Source organism: Amblyomma maculatum, chromosome 3 (assembly GCF_055883805.1).
Source record: "Amblyomma maculatum isolate TAMU_Amacu chromosome 3, ASM5588380v1, whole genome shotgun sequence".
NCBI classification, from domain to species: domain Eukaryota; kingdom Metazoa; phylum Arthropoda; class Arachnida; order Ixodida; family Ixodidae; genus Amblyomma; species Amblyomma maculatum.
Genome location: NC_139346.1, coordinates 219,511,157 through 219,531,469, shown reverse-complemented (window position 1 = coordinate 219,531,469; position 20,313 = coordinate 219,511,157). Strand labels below are relative to the sequence as shown.

Below are 20,313 nucleotides of genomic sequence, written 5' to 3'. Positions count from 1 at the left end.
ATTCTGAAGACTTAGACCGCCGACTAAATTTTCAAGAAACGTCCGCACTTGTGGCCGAGATGAATTACAGAAAAAACCTTTCTCAAATCCTGGCACATACAGACAACTCCCAACAATGTCACCTGCATGAGAGCCAATCTTCCTTGTGTGTATCTACAGGGCTTTCACTCAACGCTTCCCAACTCACAAAGGAAAGAAAAAAAGACGCCAGCAAGCTTCACCAGCACATGCCAACACCGTTACTCGAAAATAAGGATTTAAGCCACTTCCAATTCTCATCATTTCCGCACTCTTCTGAAACCACTCCTGCCCTCCCACTCCTCAGCATCAAGCGACAAGCCTCGTATCACCTCTGAAAGAGCCCAGCCAGCTCTGAAACGTTGGGTTTCTGTAATATAGAAGAAATTTTGGTTGGACTCCATGTTTCATTTCATAATAAAGGCTATCCAGTGCCACAGGCTGAATGGGAATAAGGCGCGCCAAACTACCGTCAGAACGGGGCAAGAAGTATGAAGCCCTCCTGCAACACAGCAACAGCACATCTAAGTTGCACTGCAAATTAGGGAGCAGGGTCCTTGTGTTCAGGGAAGAAGTGAATCACAAATCTTTCTCAATTTTTGGTGCACGAAAGAGGTGCAGCACATGCTGTCCGCAACAGGATCTTTCTGAAAAGACTGAGGTTAGCGCACAATCTGAAACTTGGAAACTTTGTGGCCTCCAGCATGTATTTAAAGAGGTGGAAGGTGCAGTTTGGTGTCTTCATGCAGAAAGCAACCAGTGAAAGATAGAGGGATGAAGAAAGGCTGATGACTGCGTAGATGAGACGAGAGCATTCCATTGTTCTGAAATTGGCTCTCGGAGTAGTCACCATGAGCACCCTACAACATCGCGAACATAGGCCAGACCCTCATAGTTCTAATATGAGCACTCTAGCAAAAAGAATCAACAGCCTCGTTGAGAAAAGAACTGTCCGCATTACCAGACCCAACTGAACCAGGCAGAGTGGGAAGATTGTTTCAGTCACGAGCTGTTTGGACAAATTTCCAACCTTTGTTGAGGCAAAGGGATCAGCATCGCCAGACACTGCATTCGAATGCTGTGCAACCTTGTTTTTTATTTAATTAACTTCAGAGATTTTTTTATTACGTGGACATCGTTTTTTTGGTCGGATAAGGAATTCTTTGATGGTTCTATAGAGTATAGATTATGAATAAAAAATCCGAACAAAACATTCTTCAGAAATAGGTTTTGCTAGAATAAAGTGCAGATCGGACAGCATACTAATCGTGGCTGCTATTTTCTTTAGCAGTCACCCTAATATTGGTGTGGAACTGAGGAAGGGCCTCCCCACATTTCGGTCGAGTTATCCCTCGAGCAGGAGGGGGCGGCACTCACTTGGTATTTTACGGCAGTTTCAAGCACCTGCTGACAGTTCAGGAGTTTCTTTATATATATAAAGAAGTAAATATAAATACATCATCATTTCTGTCTTGAGACACAAGGCCAGTCTTTCTTTTGATGCAACCACTCCCTGCCTGTCCTAAAAATGCACCAAATATTAAACAGGAAAAGAATGAAGGCACCCTAAAACATCAGTAAGCATCATTTCGAACATTTGGCTCATTAAATTTCTGGAATGACAGAAAAGCTTGTGATTACAGCAATAGACAACTGTTTCGAGTTGTTGACAACATTCCTTTATTAGTCAACATGACAGCTGGTGAAATTATGCAAAAAAAAAAAAATCCCAACCTTTGGCAAACCATTAGATTTATCAATGTTTACTTGCTATTAAAATGGCTCAGCAGCACTACAGGCTGTTTCATTACCGACAGCCAATTCTTCGGTGCACCACAATGCTTTGAAGCTCTTTATGTAAGTAAAGAGGCATTATCACTACCATTTACCAAAAAAATGCTTTCATTGTTACGTTTGCAATACCCTTTTATGATGCAAAACATTGAACACGACACCAGGTACGAAGGTAAAAGGTTTTCTCAAGCCAAAGCAACACCTGAGTTATGAGAAGTGCTCACACTTAACTTTATTCCACTACACTCCCCAGGAACTAAATTTAATCAACATTTTCCTCTCGTCGATAAACAGTGGCTTGATACTAAGTCTACAAAGCCAATGTAATGATGTGAAGAGAAATAAATGAAAGGGAGAACTTACAGTTCCTGCATCATAGTTAGACACTGTGTAGACATGGGAGATTTCATGAAATCCATGACCCATGATGCCTTCACATGTGTGCCCAAGACCGAAGGTGTGGCCCATTTCGTGCAGAACACCCCCCAGGCTGCTTGAATAACAAGCTGACAGCGTACCCCTGGAACAAATAAACATACATCCACAATATTGCGAGAAGCAAAATATTGAAACAACTAAAAGGGTGGGCTACTAAGTGTCCACACTAAATTTATTTTATTTTAAGAATAACTGCATCGCCCTGGCGCATTATCACAGGGGAGACAACTTTGGAGCAATACTGGCACTTGGACGCACTTTTCATTGATTTTTTAAAAGCATTCGACTTCATCATTCATTTTAAATTAACGTACAAATTAAACATCATTTTAAAGAATTCTAGTTACTAAGATTTCAAATTTTCTACATGCGCATTCAGAGTTTGTTAGCTACAGTTCTGCTCAGTTATTTATAGCCCCGGTATCTTCTGGCGTACTGAAGATGTAGGCTGATGACTGCATACTGTATGGCATCATTCATACTTCAGGTGATCACCCTCGCTTTGTAAATCTACCAGCTTTTGCACTCGGTTTGAAAGTTTTCAGATGAATATTAACTTTTCTAAAACAGTCGTAATAACATTTTCTAACAGCTCCTCCCCTTCACTTTTTCCTTACTGTTCTAACGATGTTTGTTTTCAAAGGGTGTTAAAATATAGGTACTAGGAATTCATTTTCACAGAGAACTTATCACGGTCCGAACACATAGATTTCATATGTAAAGAAAATTACGATATCTTAGACGAACATTAACTCAGGCTTCAAAAGGAACTAAGTTACTAACAAACAAATCACTAATCTGCCATACCCATGACTTCACTATGTCTGTATGGAATGCCTACGAAGCAGCAGATACTATAAATAAGATTGAAGCCATTCAATGGAAATCAATTTGTTTCATTTATCATATATATCACTTCAATAAAACGTGGTGCTGGGCTGGTTAGTTAATCATACCTGGTAAGAAAACAGCGCAAAAATGCTAACCACAGGAGAGGACACGACACAAAAGAAGCATTCTTTTGTACCGTGTCCTCTCCTGAGGTTGTCTTTTTTGTGCTGTTTTCTTACCAAATTAATATCACTGTGACAATTCGCCCTACTCCTGTCCTTGGATCACTGCAACTAACAACACTCGCCAACTGCAGACATATGGAATCATAACATTTATGCACTCCATCATCCCCTTGCGTTATTGTCTCTCCAGTGACTGCCAATTCACTCACACCAAACCAATGCTAAAGATATCATGACCTTATGCTCGCACCTTACTTTGCTTGCACCAACACCTTTAAAACTTTTTTTTTCCTCGTACCAATGAACGTGAAATTCATTACCTGGCTCAGTAGGTCTGTTACCAGCAAGTAAATTTATGCTTGTTTATTTACAATATTTCTTAGATGCATCAACATGTGCTGCTATGCCTTGGTTTTTTTTTTTCTTTTTTTTATGTACCACTCCTGCAGTATTTATAAATAAATAAATAAATAAAATAAAATATTCACAACATATTAATTAGCAATGTACATAAACGGAGGTAACATTGATAAAACAATAAATCACATTACCAAAGAGAATGTAAAGTTCAAATAAAATAAAAACAATTTTACACTTCCCCGAATATACACCTTTTCAAATTTGGCCAAAGGGCGCTGCTATATTGGAGGCTGGGCTGTGCTCGTAGCACAGCCAAGAGCTGCGGATTCACCCCCCGCGCATGCTTCACAGCCCAGTCAAACCGGTTTCTCTCATGGCCGTGAAAAGGTCTATATACTAGAGAAAAATTGTGTTTATCCGAGAGAGCAATATACTCTTCAGGCAACAATTTCCACACCTTCACTGCTGGTGGAAAAGAGGATATGGCAAAAAGCTATTCATTCTGCAATCATTCACTCACACCTTCTTGGAGTGACCGTGCCTGTTTGAGGTGCAATTTGGTTCATACAAGTAGTTGCACCTATCAATGCCTACTCGATTATGTAAGATAGGACAGCCTTTAATTTTTTATTTCCGTGATTAACGTTTGCCAACCCAGCACAGCACCTCAGTGATACTCTGGAAAAATAAAATTTAATATAGAGGAAGCGTTCAGTCTGATTTTGGAGTTTTTTCATTGCATGTATCAGAAAAGCCTGGTATGGGTCCCAAATAATGCAACCGTAATCATAACTAGATCTGATGCAGAAAAAATGAAGCGTTTATTTCAACTTGAACGTGTCTTTCAAATTTCACAAATAAAATACAACATATTATACTTGCTCTGATACTGTTTGCTGGATGTGTTCAGTGCCTACATGAAATAAACTCCTTGCATTGTGGCGTGCTTCTGATTATTGTTATTGACGGTTTAGTGCGTTTGAGGCTCAATATTTTTGTTTGAAAAGCGGACGTGATTATATGTAATATTCAGGCTCATATTTCTGCACAAACACCAGTTTGATTTATAATCAAGTTCAGTTTGCGACACTGCTACATCTGACAGTAAATTTATTTATCTGCAGACAATGCAACCCTCCACAAATAGTTTATGTAGGACTGTATATCATCGTCAATGTCAGTCATATACCTAAATAAGGAGTAACAGGGGCCCCAAAACACTGCCTTGGGGCATTCCTGAAGTTACGGCTATGATTGATCACCAACCTCCACAATGAACCACATTTTGTTTGCGACCATTTAAGTAATTGCATATCCTGTTTTGGAGTCTATTATGTACAAACATTTTAGCCTGGCACTGAGCAAATGATGGGATATTTTGTCAAAAGCTTTTAAGAAGTCATGCAATATGGCATCTAAGCACTTATTCTTATCAAGAGGTTTAGCTATGAAGTGTTGGAATTCAACTAATTGTGTGTTGCATAAGTGACAAAAACCGAGAACAGCCGAGATTGCAGCTTTCTCCTGCAGGATTCGTTACCTGCGGGATGTCACTCATGCAACACACAATTAGTGTTGAACTTCAGGTTAATGGCTTCAAACAAATGAACTTCAAACAAATTGAACTTCAGGTTAATGGCTTATGCTGTCATCTAGACATTTCCTAACAAGGGTGCCAATTTGGGCACCATGACTGCAACAATCTCTCCTTGTTGACAGGTTTCGTGTGGAATGACTGATAAAAAGGAATCGAAATTGAGGTAGACTTGTTTCGCAACATGCTGAATGATGCTATTTGCCCAGAAGTGGCCTGAATTTCTCAGTGATCCACTTCCTGCCGACATTCAAATAGAATTTTCATATGCACAGTAAGGCACACAGCAAGCTCAAAGCATAGAGCATGTAGTGGTGAGCGCACATCAAGAATGATACTTCATATACAAATATTACAAATATAAAGCACGGATACAACATCCTACAATGTACAAACACTGACCGTTTATGGTAACAAACAAAGTAATAAATACAATCTGATATAGACCGTTTTACCGAGAGGGAGCAGGAGAGGAGGAAAATACTCTCTAACCAGATTCCTTGCGCCGGCCCATTGTTGCCAGTACCGAGTGGGCTGTGCATTCGCACGCTTCATGCATAGCAGAGCGGCCTTGCCCCTCGGTATATTGTCGTTTGAGAGACTTAAATTCCTTTATTAGTGCCCCTTTTAGTGGTAATGTCATTGGTAAAGCAATGCGTGATCGTGGACTGCGCAAAGAATCAAAGAAATCGCAACATGATTGCCGAGAGCATATGCGGGAAGCATGCATCGACAGTCCGAGTTCGGCTGTGATATCTTTTTGCTTCACCGCTTTCCAGTCTAAACTTATTTAATTCGCCTATGAATGTTTTATGTAAGCCAGATAAACTTAGTACCAATGACGAACTCACGAATATGATACCCACTTCACTTCCTACGCCGTAGTAGCCACGCATGCCAGGCAGGCTGTGCCTCCCGCAAGCCCTCCGCGCCAACGATACGGTGGATCTTTTCCGCCAACGCAAGAGCGTGCTAAAATCTGCTCTTCACTTAAACGATAAGCCGACAGCAAAAAAAAAATCTTTCTTGCGGATTTCTGACCCCTACCGTGTTATTGATAATTGTAATACAAATAAGTTACGCAACACATTACCGTTGGTGCGGCGCGCGGCTCATCGTGTGCACGCTGGCTCCGCTGCTAAGGCGTCACCGAAATATAAATCTTTCTTTTACTGATACTATGGGATCGGCAGTAAGGCGTTTCCATGAGAGACCATTTACTCTAGCTCTGAGCAATTACAAACCATCGTCGGATGTGCCTTCGATGCGAAACAATTTGGGCCTAGCGACGACTAGAGAGTAGCGCTCGACGAGAGTGCCGTAGGCGCCGCTTTCGTAAGCGCTGCTGTATGTGCTGTGAATTTGTCGTTTTCTTTCATGGTGCCGCTGAGAGTGCACGTTTTTCGACGTTTTGCTCAACAATATGTCGTGAAAACGATGCTGCTACGACGTACGGGACGGGGGTATATATGATGATGTTTGCAGCAGGACGAACACCAAGGCTCTATAAAAACGTCGACGGATGGTACTTTAGACCCCACTTCTTTTAAGTGCTAGTCTTGTACTGTAGTTTAACTTGAAAGTATACATCGTTGAAGCAGGACAGCTCGATCGTATATCGAAATGGGTCGCACTTCATGTTAAATCAATGCGGCTATAACTGGAAAGCATCTTTCACAGTATCTGCATTCCGAATTCGGTAGCTGCTCGTACGGCTCATTCGCTGTTTGTTTGCGTGTGCAGTTACCATTGCAATAATAAATTATATTTGAAAATACGTGTATCGTGATAGATATAACAGATACATCCTCACTGCTGAAGTGGAGCGCAATCCTTCGCAGCCACCCCGGCCGCTGTGCTGTTTCCAACAGCAGCCGCTATGTCAAACGGATGGTATACGGTTCCCTGGCGCGCTCCAACAAAGCACAAATAGCACCAAGGTGTTGTATAGCTTTCACGAGCACCGCGAAACAGCACTTTTACACTGCCGCACCACAACATCAACACGCACAGCACAGCCCAAGATGGCATCAAGAGGCGCCGGAGCGGACGTTCCACAGTTTGGCTCATACGGGGCGCCACCATCAAACTAAGATGGCTGCACCCAGGCATCGAAACTAAAAAAGTCTATAGAGCTTAAAGGTCAACTCCGGTGGTTTTTTCATCATTCTGTGTTTTTGGTTGAATTACATTCCTCGGCACGTCCTGACTCGAACACAAAAAACCGTTTTTCGAAATTCCAATTAGAAGTATTTTTAAAAAGAAAAAACAGCAAACCGAAACCGAAACTGCTTTCATGGTCAGAAAAGACGTCCCAGGTGACGAAATGGTGACGTCACACTCAGTATTAGAGAAACACTCGTACGTGCGTTGGATGGCGAAAATAACGTATGGAAATCATGAAGCATTGCATAAAATGTCTGAGGTAGTTCAATATAAACATCACAATTTCATAATCATGCGGGAAGTGGACAGTAACGCCGGTATACTGTTTGTGACATCAGAAACTCAGTGTTGCCAGCAGAAATAGTCTCAACTTAAGCCATGAAAATAGCATATTTTAAAGTCGTGTTGCGCGCGAACGGATTACCGTACGGCGCCCAAATTTTGTAGAGTGCGCCAGGACGGAGAGGAGAATCTACAGTAAAAATTTTATTAGAATATGCGAATGTCAAAAAACCCCCGGAGTTGCCCTTTAATGACATCCCTTCTCTTTTTTCACCTTGGTTTCTGACATCCTGTGTACTTCTCCGACTTTACATTTGCTTTTGACCCCCGAATGCAGTGTAAATTGCTCAGCACAAAACTGTATGAGTAGTCTTGAAACAATATCGCTAGAAACTAATCTACAATAGAAATCATATTCTCGCATCTGTCGGCAGCCTAAACATCATGCAACAAAGCAACACTCACTGGCAACAAGCATCAACATGCTGTTCATGCTTCATCAAGCTTTAGGATGTTCAATAAATTCAGGAAAACACAACCTAGAGTCCACACTACAAGAAGTCAATTAAGGACTCCTTGAGAAAAAAGAATGGCACAAACAACCTACAATGTTGGATGCAGAAATTGAGCTACTGAGAAAAGGCTAAATAATAACTTGATGAGTCTGTACAAAATAAGAATGCTAAAAAATTTCATGACATGCATAACCACACCCCACAGTACCTTTAATGCCCTCCGAAATTAAGTACTTGACAATCCCTTATACGGTAATTAACTATAGTGGGTATAAAACGATGCTACAGTGGAATGGAGAATAACCTAGGAAAAATGAAAACCCTAATATTGCAAATCTAGCGCAAACTGGTTAAGCAGCTATAGAAATTGCCACAGCTCATTTAGACATCAATGGAAGCACAGGAAAATGAAGGCACTGTTACCTGTTGTTACTGTCATCCATGAAATGTAGGCGATCCACTTGCCTCGAGTCATATAGCCTACATGGAAGTTCTTCAATATTCCGTGCCCATGTATAAAGGCAACCTGTCCCACAGAGAGCAAGACCACCGGCGCCAACCATTACATGCCCCGACATTCGACTCAACATTTCGCTATGAGTCATCGCTTCAACCACGTCCGCTCGATAGCGTGTCCAAGAAAGGAAAGCCACAAACTTGCACCGATCTCCATCCCTCAGTTCAGAATTCATCAGCTCAGTAGCAACATGGCTCCAAATGTCTTCACCGGTCATCACACGGGCCTTGTCATAATGAAGCTTGCTCTTAAAGACATGAACAATGGGGCTACTATTCTTTTCTGTGTGCTCGAGAAAAAATGACTTGTGACCCATTCCAGAGGCTGCAAGGGTTTCAGCCAATGTCGCTTGAAGGATCAGCATCCCCAAACTAATGCGGCTGCAGGCACTTTCGATGGAGCAGTCTTCCTCCTCAGGCCCTTGAAAGTGGCCTTGCTGTGGTGCGTCACAACACGTAACATAGACGAGTCGAATGTAGCACCGCTGGGAGCATGGCTCAAAGAACAGCGAGAAAGTCTCAACAGTTGCACCATGCTTTAACAGCAAGTTGTTTCTTCCATGTACAAGCTGAACAAAGACTTTGAACTTTCTCTTGATTACTGGCCACGAAGTGAAGCCACCACAGTATTCATTTGTTAAGTTTGTTACAGATACCGAATCGTCACCACCATCGCACACACCACAAAGTAATGCTAGAGGGTAATGGACCACACTGTCAGCTCTAAGATTTGTAACTCTGAATGCCATCTTCGTATGCAGCAGTAAGGAAATTGGCCAGTTACAGTCTCTATGCCCAAATTATAGATTGCACCAATTGGACAAAGACAACCAAGCTTAACAAATCAAATGCAATCCTATTTATTTCTTTACAATTAGTCCATGTGGTTGGCCCAGAAAAATTGGTCACGTCAGCAGCTGTCATGAGATACAGCAGGAACTCTTGTCTTCTGTCTTTTGTTTCATTGTCAGGGCAAGGTAACTGCGCTCAAACTTCTTGCTCAACCAGTCGGGCAAGGGTGCATTCCAGTTTTCGGGAGGCTTTGACCTCAATTCCCAGACATCATTGTCATAACTGGCTTTCAGGCGGTCATGCTTCCTCTTTTCTTCACTTTCCACAACAGCCTTCTGTTTGACAGAGTAGAAAGGACAAAATACCTATGTTTCAATACATGGAATGTAAAATAATATCAAAGTTCACACATGTTATGCTAGCTAGCTACAAGCAGACTGAACTTTCCGAGCGCACAAATTATTTATTTTCATCACGCCCTGATAAATACAGGTGTACTGCTAAGAGCACGTAGTGGTTCCCAGTGGGGTTAACCGGTCATAGGAAATATGTGGTGTACCGGTGCCCCCATCCACACATTTTACGATAAACTTGAGCCAGATGTAGTGGTCCCAATAAAAAACACAATCAATGTCAATGTTGTAGTGCATGCCCTCTTTGACGATTAACTACTGCTACCGCTTATTGATTCTACATCCTTTACAAAGTGTCCATGCCAGTTGTCAAGCCATCCATGAGCGACAACTGGTAGCCTTTTTAGAGAAGTTCGAATACTCACAAGTGCATCAATGTCCTTATTCTTCCTCCAAAGCATACAATTGCTGTAATCCTCTTTCCACTGACTGCAGTCCAAGGTAACGCCGTGGACAAAGTACTGATGAAACTTGCCTCTAATACCTTGCGAGCAAAGGGAAACATATCGCTCGAGGTTATCACAGTCCTGCAAACGCGCCTTTTACTCCCGCTGCCTAGAAAACATCGAAGTAAACGTACCTTTGCAATCCGCGTGCTCTTCGCTGTACCATTCGCATGGCCTTACCTGCAGGTGCAATCGAAGGGAAAGACGAGGGTTCAGTGCAAGGCAACTAGCACGTATGCAATCAAACAAGTAAGACAAACAGCAAGGCATAGCCAAAGTATGCCGGGAAGGAAATTACGCAATCAGATGCATTGAAACGTCTGAAAGAGATGGAGTTTTAGTCAACAAAGTAGTGCCTTATAAGCATCAATCTCAGCGCAGCCTACAGCTGCATAAATTGAAATCTGTCGCGCTTTATGACGTTCTTTTCAGCGCACTGTTTAGAGAGCCTTTCACATAAAAACCTCAAAACTAGTTTTGAGGTTTTGATGTGAGTGCACCTCTTACGCCACGCTAAGGATAAGGACGAAAGTGATATGAGGAGAAAGAAGTTTGGAAATGGTGAAGCCATACTATATTGAGCTCCGCATGTGACGAACATGGCAGGATAAACGCATATATACGTATCCCGTGCACACATCCCCCCAAAAGCATGCGTTTCGTAAACGGTCAATGGGGTCGTGCAGCGACTGCAGAGAGGCGGCGGACAAAAGGCCTCGCCCGCAGAATCGCTGCCAGATGAAAACAAGACGCGAGAATTTTGTCACACCGCAGTGTCTCATCTCGCTCACCATCCAAGCGTTCTGAGGAATGCTTTCAGTATTTTCCGGTGCTGTATTTGCAGTATTTGCAGTTTCGCTCCGCAAGGAATCTGAGCACGTCGCCATGTTTTAGTAACGCAGCGCAAGCAGCTCCGCTATAGTTCCGCATAAAAGCAAATGAACAAGCTCTTGCAGGTAATCATCTAGATGCGAAATTTTTATGTTAAACATTTCTTTTTTTTTTTTGCTTTTATAATGCTGGCAAGCTTAAAGTTTTATTAAGTTCTTTTTGTTTTGTCTTAGTTTTGTTGAGCTTTGGTTTTTGCTGGGAAAGTCGCCGCGGGAAATTTGAGTATATCGTGAATCGCTTAACGTGACGTTTTTTCTTTTTTTTTTCCTTAGCGGTTTCTCTAGGCTAAAAAAAAAAAAGAATAATAAAAAGAAACATGGTAAACGCCGTCTGTAAACAAATCACGAAGCTGGTGCCTCGCGCGTGCTTGGAATTGCCGCCACCCGCATTACGAAGACACTGCGGTCTGGGCCTCATCACATCTTTGCGCAGCAAATATGAAGAAGCAGAAATTCTACCGATGTGCGTGTTACCTAAGCAGCGATATAGAAGTTCCCGAATTGGATATGAGAATCAACTATTTCGGCAGGGACTCATTCCTTCGGCAGTTCGACACGGTAAGGTGGCCCCACTCTGGTCTGAACATACAGCAATGCTCTTGATAGTCTGTGGAGACCCTGGAGAGGCTCTTTTACCGCTTCTTTTTTCCTTGCCCATGCAGCCACTCGGGAGGTACGGCTTCGACTCGCTGGAGCAGAAAGATGCCATCATCAAGCGGGTGAGATCCTCACTCGAGCACATGCGTACAGAGCAGCATGCACGGCTGCAATAGAGTTGGTTAGATGGATGGATGAATATTGGGGCTTAACCCTTTGTAACGGGTGATATTGCAAATTAGAACAATATCCTGGCCTGGGCCAGAAGCTGCAACTCACTTTTACATACATGCACGCTAACACACAGATGTACGTTAACATATTTTCAGCTGTTATTGTGTGCGCACTAGCTTCCACCACTCTCTCAGCTAGGCGGCTCTTGGTCTTGGCCACTTCTCTGAATTGACTTGCACTGTCGGAGGTGTGACGTGTACTGAAGCTAGGGTCTAGAGTATAGTGTAGCTAGGGTGCTATTAAAACTATAAGAAAGCCAAAAATTCTTGAAAAGTAGCCAATAAAGTCGCCAACTGGGACAAAAATTTCATAGTAGCCAAAAACGTCGGCAAGGTAAGAAAAAGTGAGCATTATGATTTTTTTTTTACATCGCTATCTGTATTAAAGAATTTCTGCAGAGAAATCGGTGTATTAGTATCAGCCAACCGAAATTGCCGCTATTAAGGTCAATTATAACAGAAAACAGCATTCCGGGTGGCCGCAAGGAAAAACGACGCTCATTATGGGGGATCAGAAATAAAAATAGGTATCTCCATTCCGGATGCTTACGAAGTAGGTGCCTTCTTGGTGATTCAGTATTTGAGACCGGCTGGCCTCGGACTGGGTTTTTCAAAACTCGTACACCCACGCGCCGCGAAAATCACAGCTGGCCCGGCGATAAACTGCAGTCGTAGGGTACGTGATATGGAAAACACAGATCTCCCTGTCGCTCCTTCGCTCTATGGGAAGATCGATAAGCTAGATAGTTTTTATGTAAAATAAAGAATAAGACAAATGAAAATGAATGGCGGCGCCCCATACACCAACCCCCCCCCCCCCCCCTTCCCCCCCTGGCCGTTATTTTGAACAAGGCAAATGTTCTTTATTTTTCTTACCCGCTGTGGACAAAACAAGAAAAAAAAAAGATGTTATCACATATTCTTGTCTAAATATTTGTTAAAATGACTAGGTCGTCCTGCGAACGGTTGTAATAGGACTAGACAAAAAAGCTAGTCTTGACCAGACAAAATATTGCGATGTACATTGCAAAATTAAAGCGAATGCAAACAAGTCAGCATTGTCACAACTCGGGATTTGGGGCTCGTGTTTTATCTTCTGTAATGATGTGTAAGACGGGACTGTACAGGGACCACCTCGTGGTATTCGCCTACGGCCGCTGAATAATCGGTTTTAACAGCTGAGTGGTGGCTTTGACGTCAAAGTCGTCTAGGTCACGTGAGGGATGAATAAAGCAGTGATATAGTCGTTCCTGTGTCGTTCTAATTCACCAGAGCACTAAAACCAGCCTCAAGGACAAGAATTGCAAAAAGTGAAGAGTCAGCGATTGCATCGCTGTTTTTTTCCTGCTGCGCGTGACCTAGACTTGATTGTGATGTCACACTCATGTCTCGGCTGCTGAAACCGAAACTGGCGAGAGAAGAAAATTATATTACAAATTATTCATCGATATTAGGCAAAAACCGAGTTGTAATCCATATACAGGAATGTCTTAAGCATTATTAACATCAAGAAAAAAAAGCCACCAAAATTTGGTGGCTTAGATTAGAATGAATGTCATGAAGGAAGCGAACGAGTTGTTTCACATGAATGTCCTTTACGGAAATCGTGCAAGTCAACAGATGACAGAAAGGAAGCGACATGGAAGTGAATGACGTGTTCCATAATTTCATAGCAGGCACTGTTAATGAAATCGGTCGGTAATTACTTGGGGATGATCGGTCACCTTTCTTGAAGACTGGAATGACCTCCCAATACGCCAGTTAAGAAGGATGTAGCCGGAAACAAAGGACTGCTGAAAAATTAGGGATAAGATAAGGCTGCAGGCATATTTAGTGTTTTTTTTTTTTAACTTTGGAGTTGATTCCATCGATGCCGGAGATTGACGAACACTTTAGTGACTCAATTATTTTAACAATGCCGTTTGGGTTGAAAATAATTATTTCCAATGGCAGGTGCGAAAGAGGCGGGAAGTAGGGAAGATCATGGGCGGATTCTTTAGTAAAAACAGAACAAAATGAGGCATTTAAGACATCGGGTACATCATACAAAGGTACAGGCGAGCCGGAATTGTCGCAGAGCGAAACAGTATTAGTTGCATTAGGGTTAATTGTTTTCCAGAAGCGCTATGGGTTGGTCTGCAGCATGGTAGGAAGAGTAGTGGAATAGAACTGTCGTTTAGTCTCGGTAGCTATATTGGAATACCGTTTCTCTATGGTGTGGTATTTCTTCCAAGCTAGTTCAGTGTTAATCGAAACGGCAGACAGGAAAAGTCGTCTTTTTCCTTGTTTTTTAGGCGTTTTAGTGGCGCATTAAACAACAGGGAACGTGTTCCTTCTGTTATGGTGATGGTAGAAAGAAATTTGATCATTATTTGGTCAAAAATTAGCCGATGAGTTTAACAGCTATTTTGTGAACCTCTCTAGAAATATGTGCCCAAAGATTAATCTTAACAATATTCCTTGCACACTCGATACTATATTTCTTAGCCCCCAGTAAAAAAAAAATCAATGGGTCCAATTGGGACGACCAGTCAGATTGAATTGGTTCTGCCAATCCCAAATGGTTTGCCCAATGGGTACTGTCCAACCCAAATGGTTTCTTCACTCCCAATTGGGAAGCCCGCCCTATGGGTTTCTTCATTCCCAATTGGGATGCCCAGTTGGTTTCGTGACTCCCAATTGGGAATGAAGAAACCAATTGGGCATCCTAATTGGGAGTGAATAAACCCATTGGGCTAATTCGGAAGCCCAATGGTTTTCTTCAATATCAATTGGGATGCCTTCACTCCCAATTAGGACGCCTAATTAAAACCAATTGGGCTTCCAACTGGGCTTCCCATTGGTTCTAATTGGTCCTAAGGAAATATTCCCAATTGGGAAAGTCAAGTTAGCGATATCCTTGACTGAGATGCGCACATATATACATACCTATATAAGGAGACAACAGTGAAAAATTTAAATTCTTATAAAAAGTATAATGCCGCTTAATCTTATTAATTGATCTTATCATGTCCACTTAAGTGCAGGCATAATTAAATAAGTTAACTTTTAATAACAGAAATGTGTCACTGGTCCCAGCAGCCCTGTTCAACGAATGGAGTATATAAGTCTCCAAAGTATCCTGTGGATATATCAATTGAATCTGTGTTAGTTCCGTGTGTGTGATGCATGCTTCTCATGATTTCTGTAAAAACTTGTAATTTCATTCCACTTGTATAAAAGTCGGCGCCCCTGTAACGTCTCGACCGAAAACATTGAAATTACATCTCCATTCTTTTTTTTTTCAGCTATGTGAGTTCAAACCATTTGGGCTCAATGGGTATGCCATTTCAGTTTAATTGGTGAACCATTTAGTCTTCATGGGTGACCCATTATTTCCAATTGGAAGCACCAATTCATATCAAATGGTCAGGTCCAATGGGTGACGAAAACGCAATTAGGTTTTGACCAATTCATTTCAATTGGGAGATTTCCATTTGGACCCATTGAATTTTTTTGACTGGGCCCAGTTGATGACTGTGAAATAATGGCGACTTTCAACGATCTGAATAGCCCAACAGCAACGGACATCGATGGTTTAAAAATGAAACCTATTGCTTACGTCAATGACTTAATCTCGACCTATGTTACACATATAATAAATTTATGCATACCTAATGCTGTGTTCCCTCGTCGCATGCAAGTTGCACGTGTGTCGGCGCTTTTTAAAAAAAGACGATATGAATAATTTTGGTAATTATATGATATCTGTCTTGCCCATATCTCAAAGTTGCTAGAAAAAGTTATTCACAAACGTTTAATATCGTTCGAAAGTAAACATCGCATACTAACAGCTTCACAATTTGGTTTCCGAAAACACTTATCCACAGAACTTGCACTGCTCGAACAAAAAGAATACGTATTAAGAGAACTAGAACAGAGCAGGATAGTCATCGGTATTTTCATAGATTTCACCAAAGCATTTGACATGATAAGCCATGACTTACTACTCCGTAAACTTGATTGCTATGGTATACGTGGGCGCGCTGCATCACTCTTGAAATCATATCTGCGACACCGCAAACAAGCAGTCAGTCTAAACGGTTTTCTTTATGAAACTATCCATCTCGAGTGGTGTTCCGCAAGGAAGTATATTAGGTCCGTTTCTCTTTGTTATTTATATTAATGACATCATCCGCTTTTGCGCCACTCATAAAATTTATTATTTACGCTTATGACACAAGCATATTTTTATCAGGTGATAGCGTGATAGGACAAGTTAATAGATTCAGCCAATAGCACATTAACTCAGTTAGACTTATGGACACAACGAAATTCCCTTGAAATAAATATCACTAAAACGAAAGTTGTTGTTTTCAGAGCTAAGAATAAACAAGTTTATTTTACCAGAGACATATATGTTACAGGTCTGTTCCTTTAGAAGTCGTATCATCATTTAAAACATTAGGTGTTATTTTTAACAAAAAAATGAGCTGGGATGATTACATAGATCACCTTTTAACAAAACTATCACATGTTATTGGTATAGGCTATCGTAATCGTCATGTGTTACCGATCAATGTGAAAATTACATTATATCGATCCCTGTTCTATTCTCGCCTAAATTATGAAATTTTATTCTGGGGCCTGACAACACAGGAAAACTTGCGAAAACTACATGCGCTACAAAAAAGCTTTTTCCGCTTTTACGCAAAATACATGTTTTCTTCGCTCACTGGCTAATCTACAAAAACGAGAGCGCAATCTAGACCCCTGGAACCTTAACACATACCGAACCATATACGGGCTGCACACATTGGAAAATAAATTGCCCCGCTTACTTAACCAGCCAATCGCAAGGAAACATTCCTTTCAGAGGCATCATTCCAAGAATTACTTTCATACTTTCCTTCTTAAACACAGGTTCATCCAATGATATGTTTTTTTTTTTTTTTTTGAAAAAAATATTGCTTTCAAATGTGAACAATTCTTCAAACGGTTTTTGTCTTTCATATGCTTCCGCTATCTATTTCTGTGCTATGCATTGCGGTGAATATATTGCTTGCGCTATGTGTTTATTTCCCGTATTCCGTAATCCAAAACAATCCCTTGTATACATCAGGCAGTGCTTTTATTTTTTTCATTTCTGCCCGCTAATATTTATAATACATTGAATAATTGCCTACCAAGCGTTTTTAGCAACTGTGATGTGACCGCTGATGTACCATTGCCAAAGTGGGGAGCTTGAGGCCTTGTGAAGCTGCCGTAAGGCAGCTTTTACTCCAGGCTTCCGCCATCATGTAAACGTTGACGGTAAATAAGAATATATATATATATATATATATATATATATATATATATATATATATATATATATTGTAGGGATTCTCTACGGGGCTGCGGCTCCGCTCTGAGAACCGAGGCCACACCGCTAGCTCTGACCACAGCCGTGGCCGTGAAGAACGACACACCGTGGCAAAAATAGCCAGCGGGCCAAGCTGTTTATTGGGAACGCCTATGTTCTTCCTCGGTGTCATAGCAGCATCCGCGCGCTACGGCGTCGCGGAGTCGTCTCTCCGGGTGAAGCTGCTGTCCGCCAAGATGAGAGGGGAGGGTGAAGGAAGGGCCGTTCTCTCACCCCCGCGCTCTCCGCCACAGCACCGGAGGAAGGAGGCCAGAAGGGGAAAGTTGAGGGTTCCCCGAGAGAGAGAGAGAGGGTGTTCGCGTCGTGTGGGCGAGGGAAATGTTGAATTCCCACAATATATATATATATATTGTGAGCCTTCCGTGGATGTTCTGGATATATATATATATATATATATATATATATATATATATATATATTAAGGAGAGAAGCCAACAGTCGGCGAGGCCAAGGAAAGCGTAGGGGATGTTTTTTTTTTTTAATATTTGCTTGGATAATCACAGAAATTAGTAATGTAATCTTGTTTAGGGGAAAGATAATTAAACACATCGGAGGTCGTGGGTTCGGATCCCACCATCGGCACGTTGTTTTTTCTGCTACTTTGTGTTTAATTATCTTTATCCCCTTATAATTATCCCCTTATAATTATAATTATAATTATCCCCTAAACAAGATTACATTACTAATTTCTGTGATTATCCAAGCAAATATTAAAAAAAAAAGACAAAGTAACATCCCCTACGCTTTCCTTGGCCTCGCCGACTGTTGGCTTCTCTCCTTAATGTATTATAACGAGCACCCTCATTTCCCCTTAATTGATCTGCTTGTAGTTACGGGGGTCTCGGTTCTGGCAGCCTTGAAGCCATAGGTAGCGTAAGAGGGTTCTAGCACAGCTTTCGCCCTCGCTCTTGATCACGTTCTACGTGACGCTGGCGGCAACAAAGGACGTTCTACGTCCGCCGCTATGGTTGAGGGTGGCGCTGGTGAACACTCTCAAGGTTCGTATACAGACAACATAAATACCCAAGCAAGTAGCAGGAGGGACAGCGGCCGATGTAGCTCAGTTGGAAGAGCACCGGACGCGATATTCGGAGGTCGTGGGTTCGGATCCCACCATCGGCACGTTGTTTTTTCTGCTACTTTGTGTTTAATTATCTTTCCCCTAAACAAGATTACATTACTAATTTCTGTGATTATCCAAGCAAATATTAAAAAAAAAGAGAAAGTAACATCCCCTACGCTTTCCTTGGCCTCGCCGACTGTTGGCTTCTCTCCTTAATGTATTATAACGAGCACCCTCATTTCCCCTTAATTGATCTGCCTATATATATATATATATATATATATATATATATAGACCGACTATCTCACACGTTATGCGGAAACCAAGGCAGTGCCGCGGGGCACATCAATTGAGGTCGCTCAATTCTTTATGCAGCAAATCGTGTTGCGTCATGGCGCACCGTCCCTAGTCGTAACCGATCGAGGCACCGCGTTTACGGCACAGCTCATGCACGACATGCTCGAGCTTAGTCATACCAGCCACCGAAAAACTACTGCATATCACCCGCAGACGAATGGCCTCACGGAGAGACTCAACAAAACCATCGCGGACATGATCGCAATGTACATAGACTCGCAGCACAAAAACTGGGATGAAATTCTCCCCTACATCACATATGCCTACAACACGGCCACCCAAGAGACAACGCGTTTTACACCATTTCGCCTAGTCTACGGACGTGACGTTCAGACGAGGTTGGATGCTATGCTTCAGAGCTGCACAGATGATCATCCACTCACGCCAGACGCCGAGCAGTTTGCTCAGCGCGCTGAGGAAGCACGTCAGGGACTTTAACGTCAACTTGCCCGCATTCACATTCAGCAACAGCAGGGCACGGATGCACGCCGCTACAACCTCCGTCATCGACACGTCGCCTACCATCCCGGAGAGAAAGTTTGGGTGTGGACCCCGGTGCGTCGGCCCGGCTTGTGTGATAAACTCATTTCCCCGTTACTTCAGACCTTACGAAGTTCTGCGCCGACTCACGGAAGTAACATACGAGGTTCTTCCAGTGGGTACTGTGCAGCCTTCGCGTCGGCAACCACGTTCCGAGGTCGTGCACGTCGTCCGCATGAAGCCCTATTTCACGCGGTAGTGCGCTATGCGCTTGTTTCGTTGTCGCGTAGGACACCTTACCTCGCGCTCCGTCCCTTATTTCTCTTTTTTTAAGAGGAGGAGTAATGCCACCTGGTGTCCCCATGTTCTTGCTGCCCCTGGAAGAAGAGGACACTGAAGTTGACTCGCGTGCTGTGCGCCGAACTTTTGCCTACTGGTACAGCTTCGTCCCGTCGTCTGTCACGTCTAGCCCTGTTGTCCGTGACAATATATATATATATATATATATATATATATATATATATATATATATATATATATATATATATATATATATATATATATATATATATATATATATATATATATATATATATATATATATATATTGTGAGCCTTCCGTGGAAGAAAGCCCAGGCGCCCGCCGGTGAGCGGGCGGGCGCCTGGGCTTTGTCATCGGAGTAAAACGCCAGACACGGCATCCCTTGCTTTCCCGTCTCGACCTTGCCGTCGAGACGGCAAGGTCGCGACGGCAAGGTCGAGATGGCAAGCAAGGTATATATATATATATATATATATAAATATATATATATATATATATATATATATATATATATATATATATATATATATATATATATATATATATATATATATATATATATATATATATATATATTAGATTCAGTGCAACGCTTATGATAAGTAGAGGCAAAAGTG

General features: G+C 42.0%; 3 protein-coding genes across 5 annotated transcripts in view; 1 reads left to right on the top strand and 2 right to left on the bottom strand.

Annotated features, from left to right (window-relative positions):
* Positions 1-9,448, bottom strand: part of LOC146197748 (uncharacterized) — a 77,375-nt gene extending 67,927 nt beyond the window's left edge. For all 3 annotated transcript variants that reach the window (XR_014706227.1, XM_084599653.1, XM_084599654.1), the window contains exons 1-2: positions 8,607-9,448; positions 2,176-2,332 (exon numbers count right to left, since the gene is read on the bottom strand). Coding sequence is in view for 2 of the 3 variants with exons in the window: in XM_084599653.1 (XP_084455779.1) it covers positions 2,176-2,332; positions 8,607-9,448 (999 nt within the window). In the remaining variant the exon portion in view is untranslated. The remainder of the gene's footprint in view (positions 1-2,175; positions 2,333-8,606) is intronic.
* An 87-nt stretch (positions 9,449-9,535) lies between these two features.
* LOC146197747 (synaptic plasticity regulator PANTS) lies at positions 9,536-11,271 on the bottom strand. The gene is made up of 4 exons (XM_084599655.1): positions 11,142-11,271; positions 10,485-10,530; positions 10,270-10,388; positions 9,536-9,826 (listed from the first exon to the last, which is right to left on the bottom strand). Exons 1-4 carry the CDS (start codon positions 11,235-11,237, stop codon positions 9,620-9,622), a joined length of 468 nt encoding a protein of 155 aa, XP_084455781.1. The 5' UTR covers positions 11,238-11,271; the 3' UTR covers positions 9,536-9,619.
* A 407-nt stretch (positions 11,272-11,678) lies between these two features.
* LOC146197746 (2-oxoglutarate and iron-dependent oxygenase domain-containing protein 2-like) overlaps positions 11,679-20,313 on the top strand; it is a 49,268-nt gene continuing 40,633 nt past the window's right edge. Inside the window, exons 1-2 of the mRNA XM_084596513.1 lie at positions 11,679-11,798; positions 11,903-11,959. Of these exons, the coding sequence (XP_084452639.1) occupies positions 11,679-11,798; positions 11,903-11,959 (177 nt within the window). The remainder of the gene's footprint in view (positions 11,799-11,902; positions 11,960-20,313) is intronic.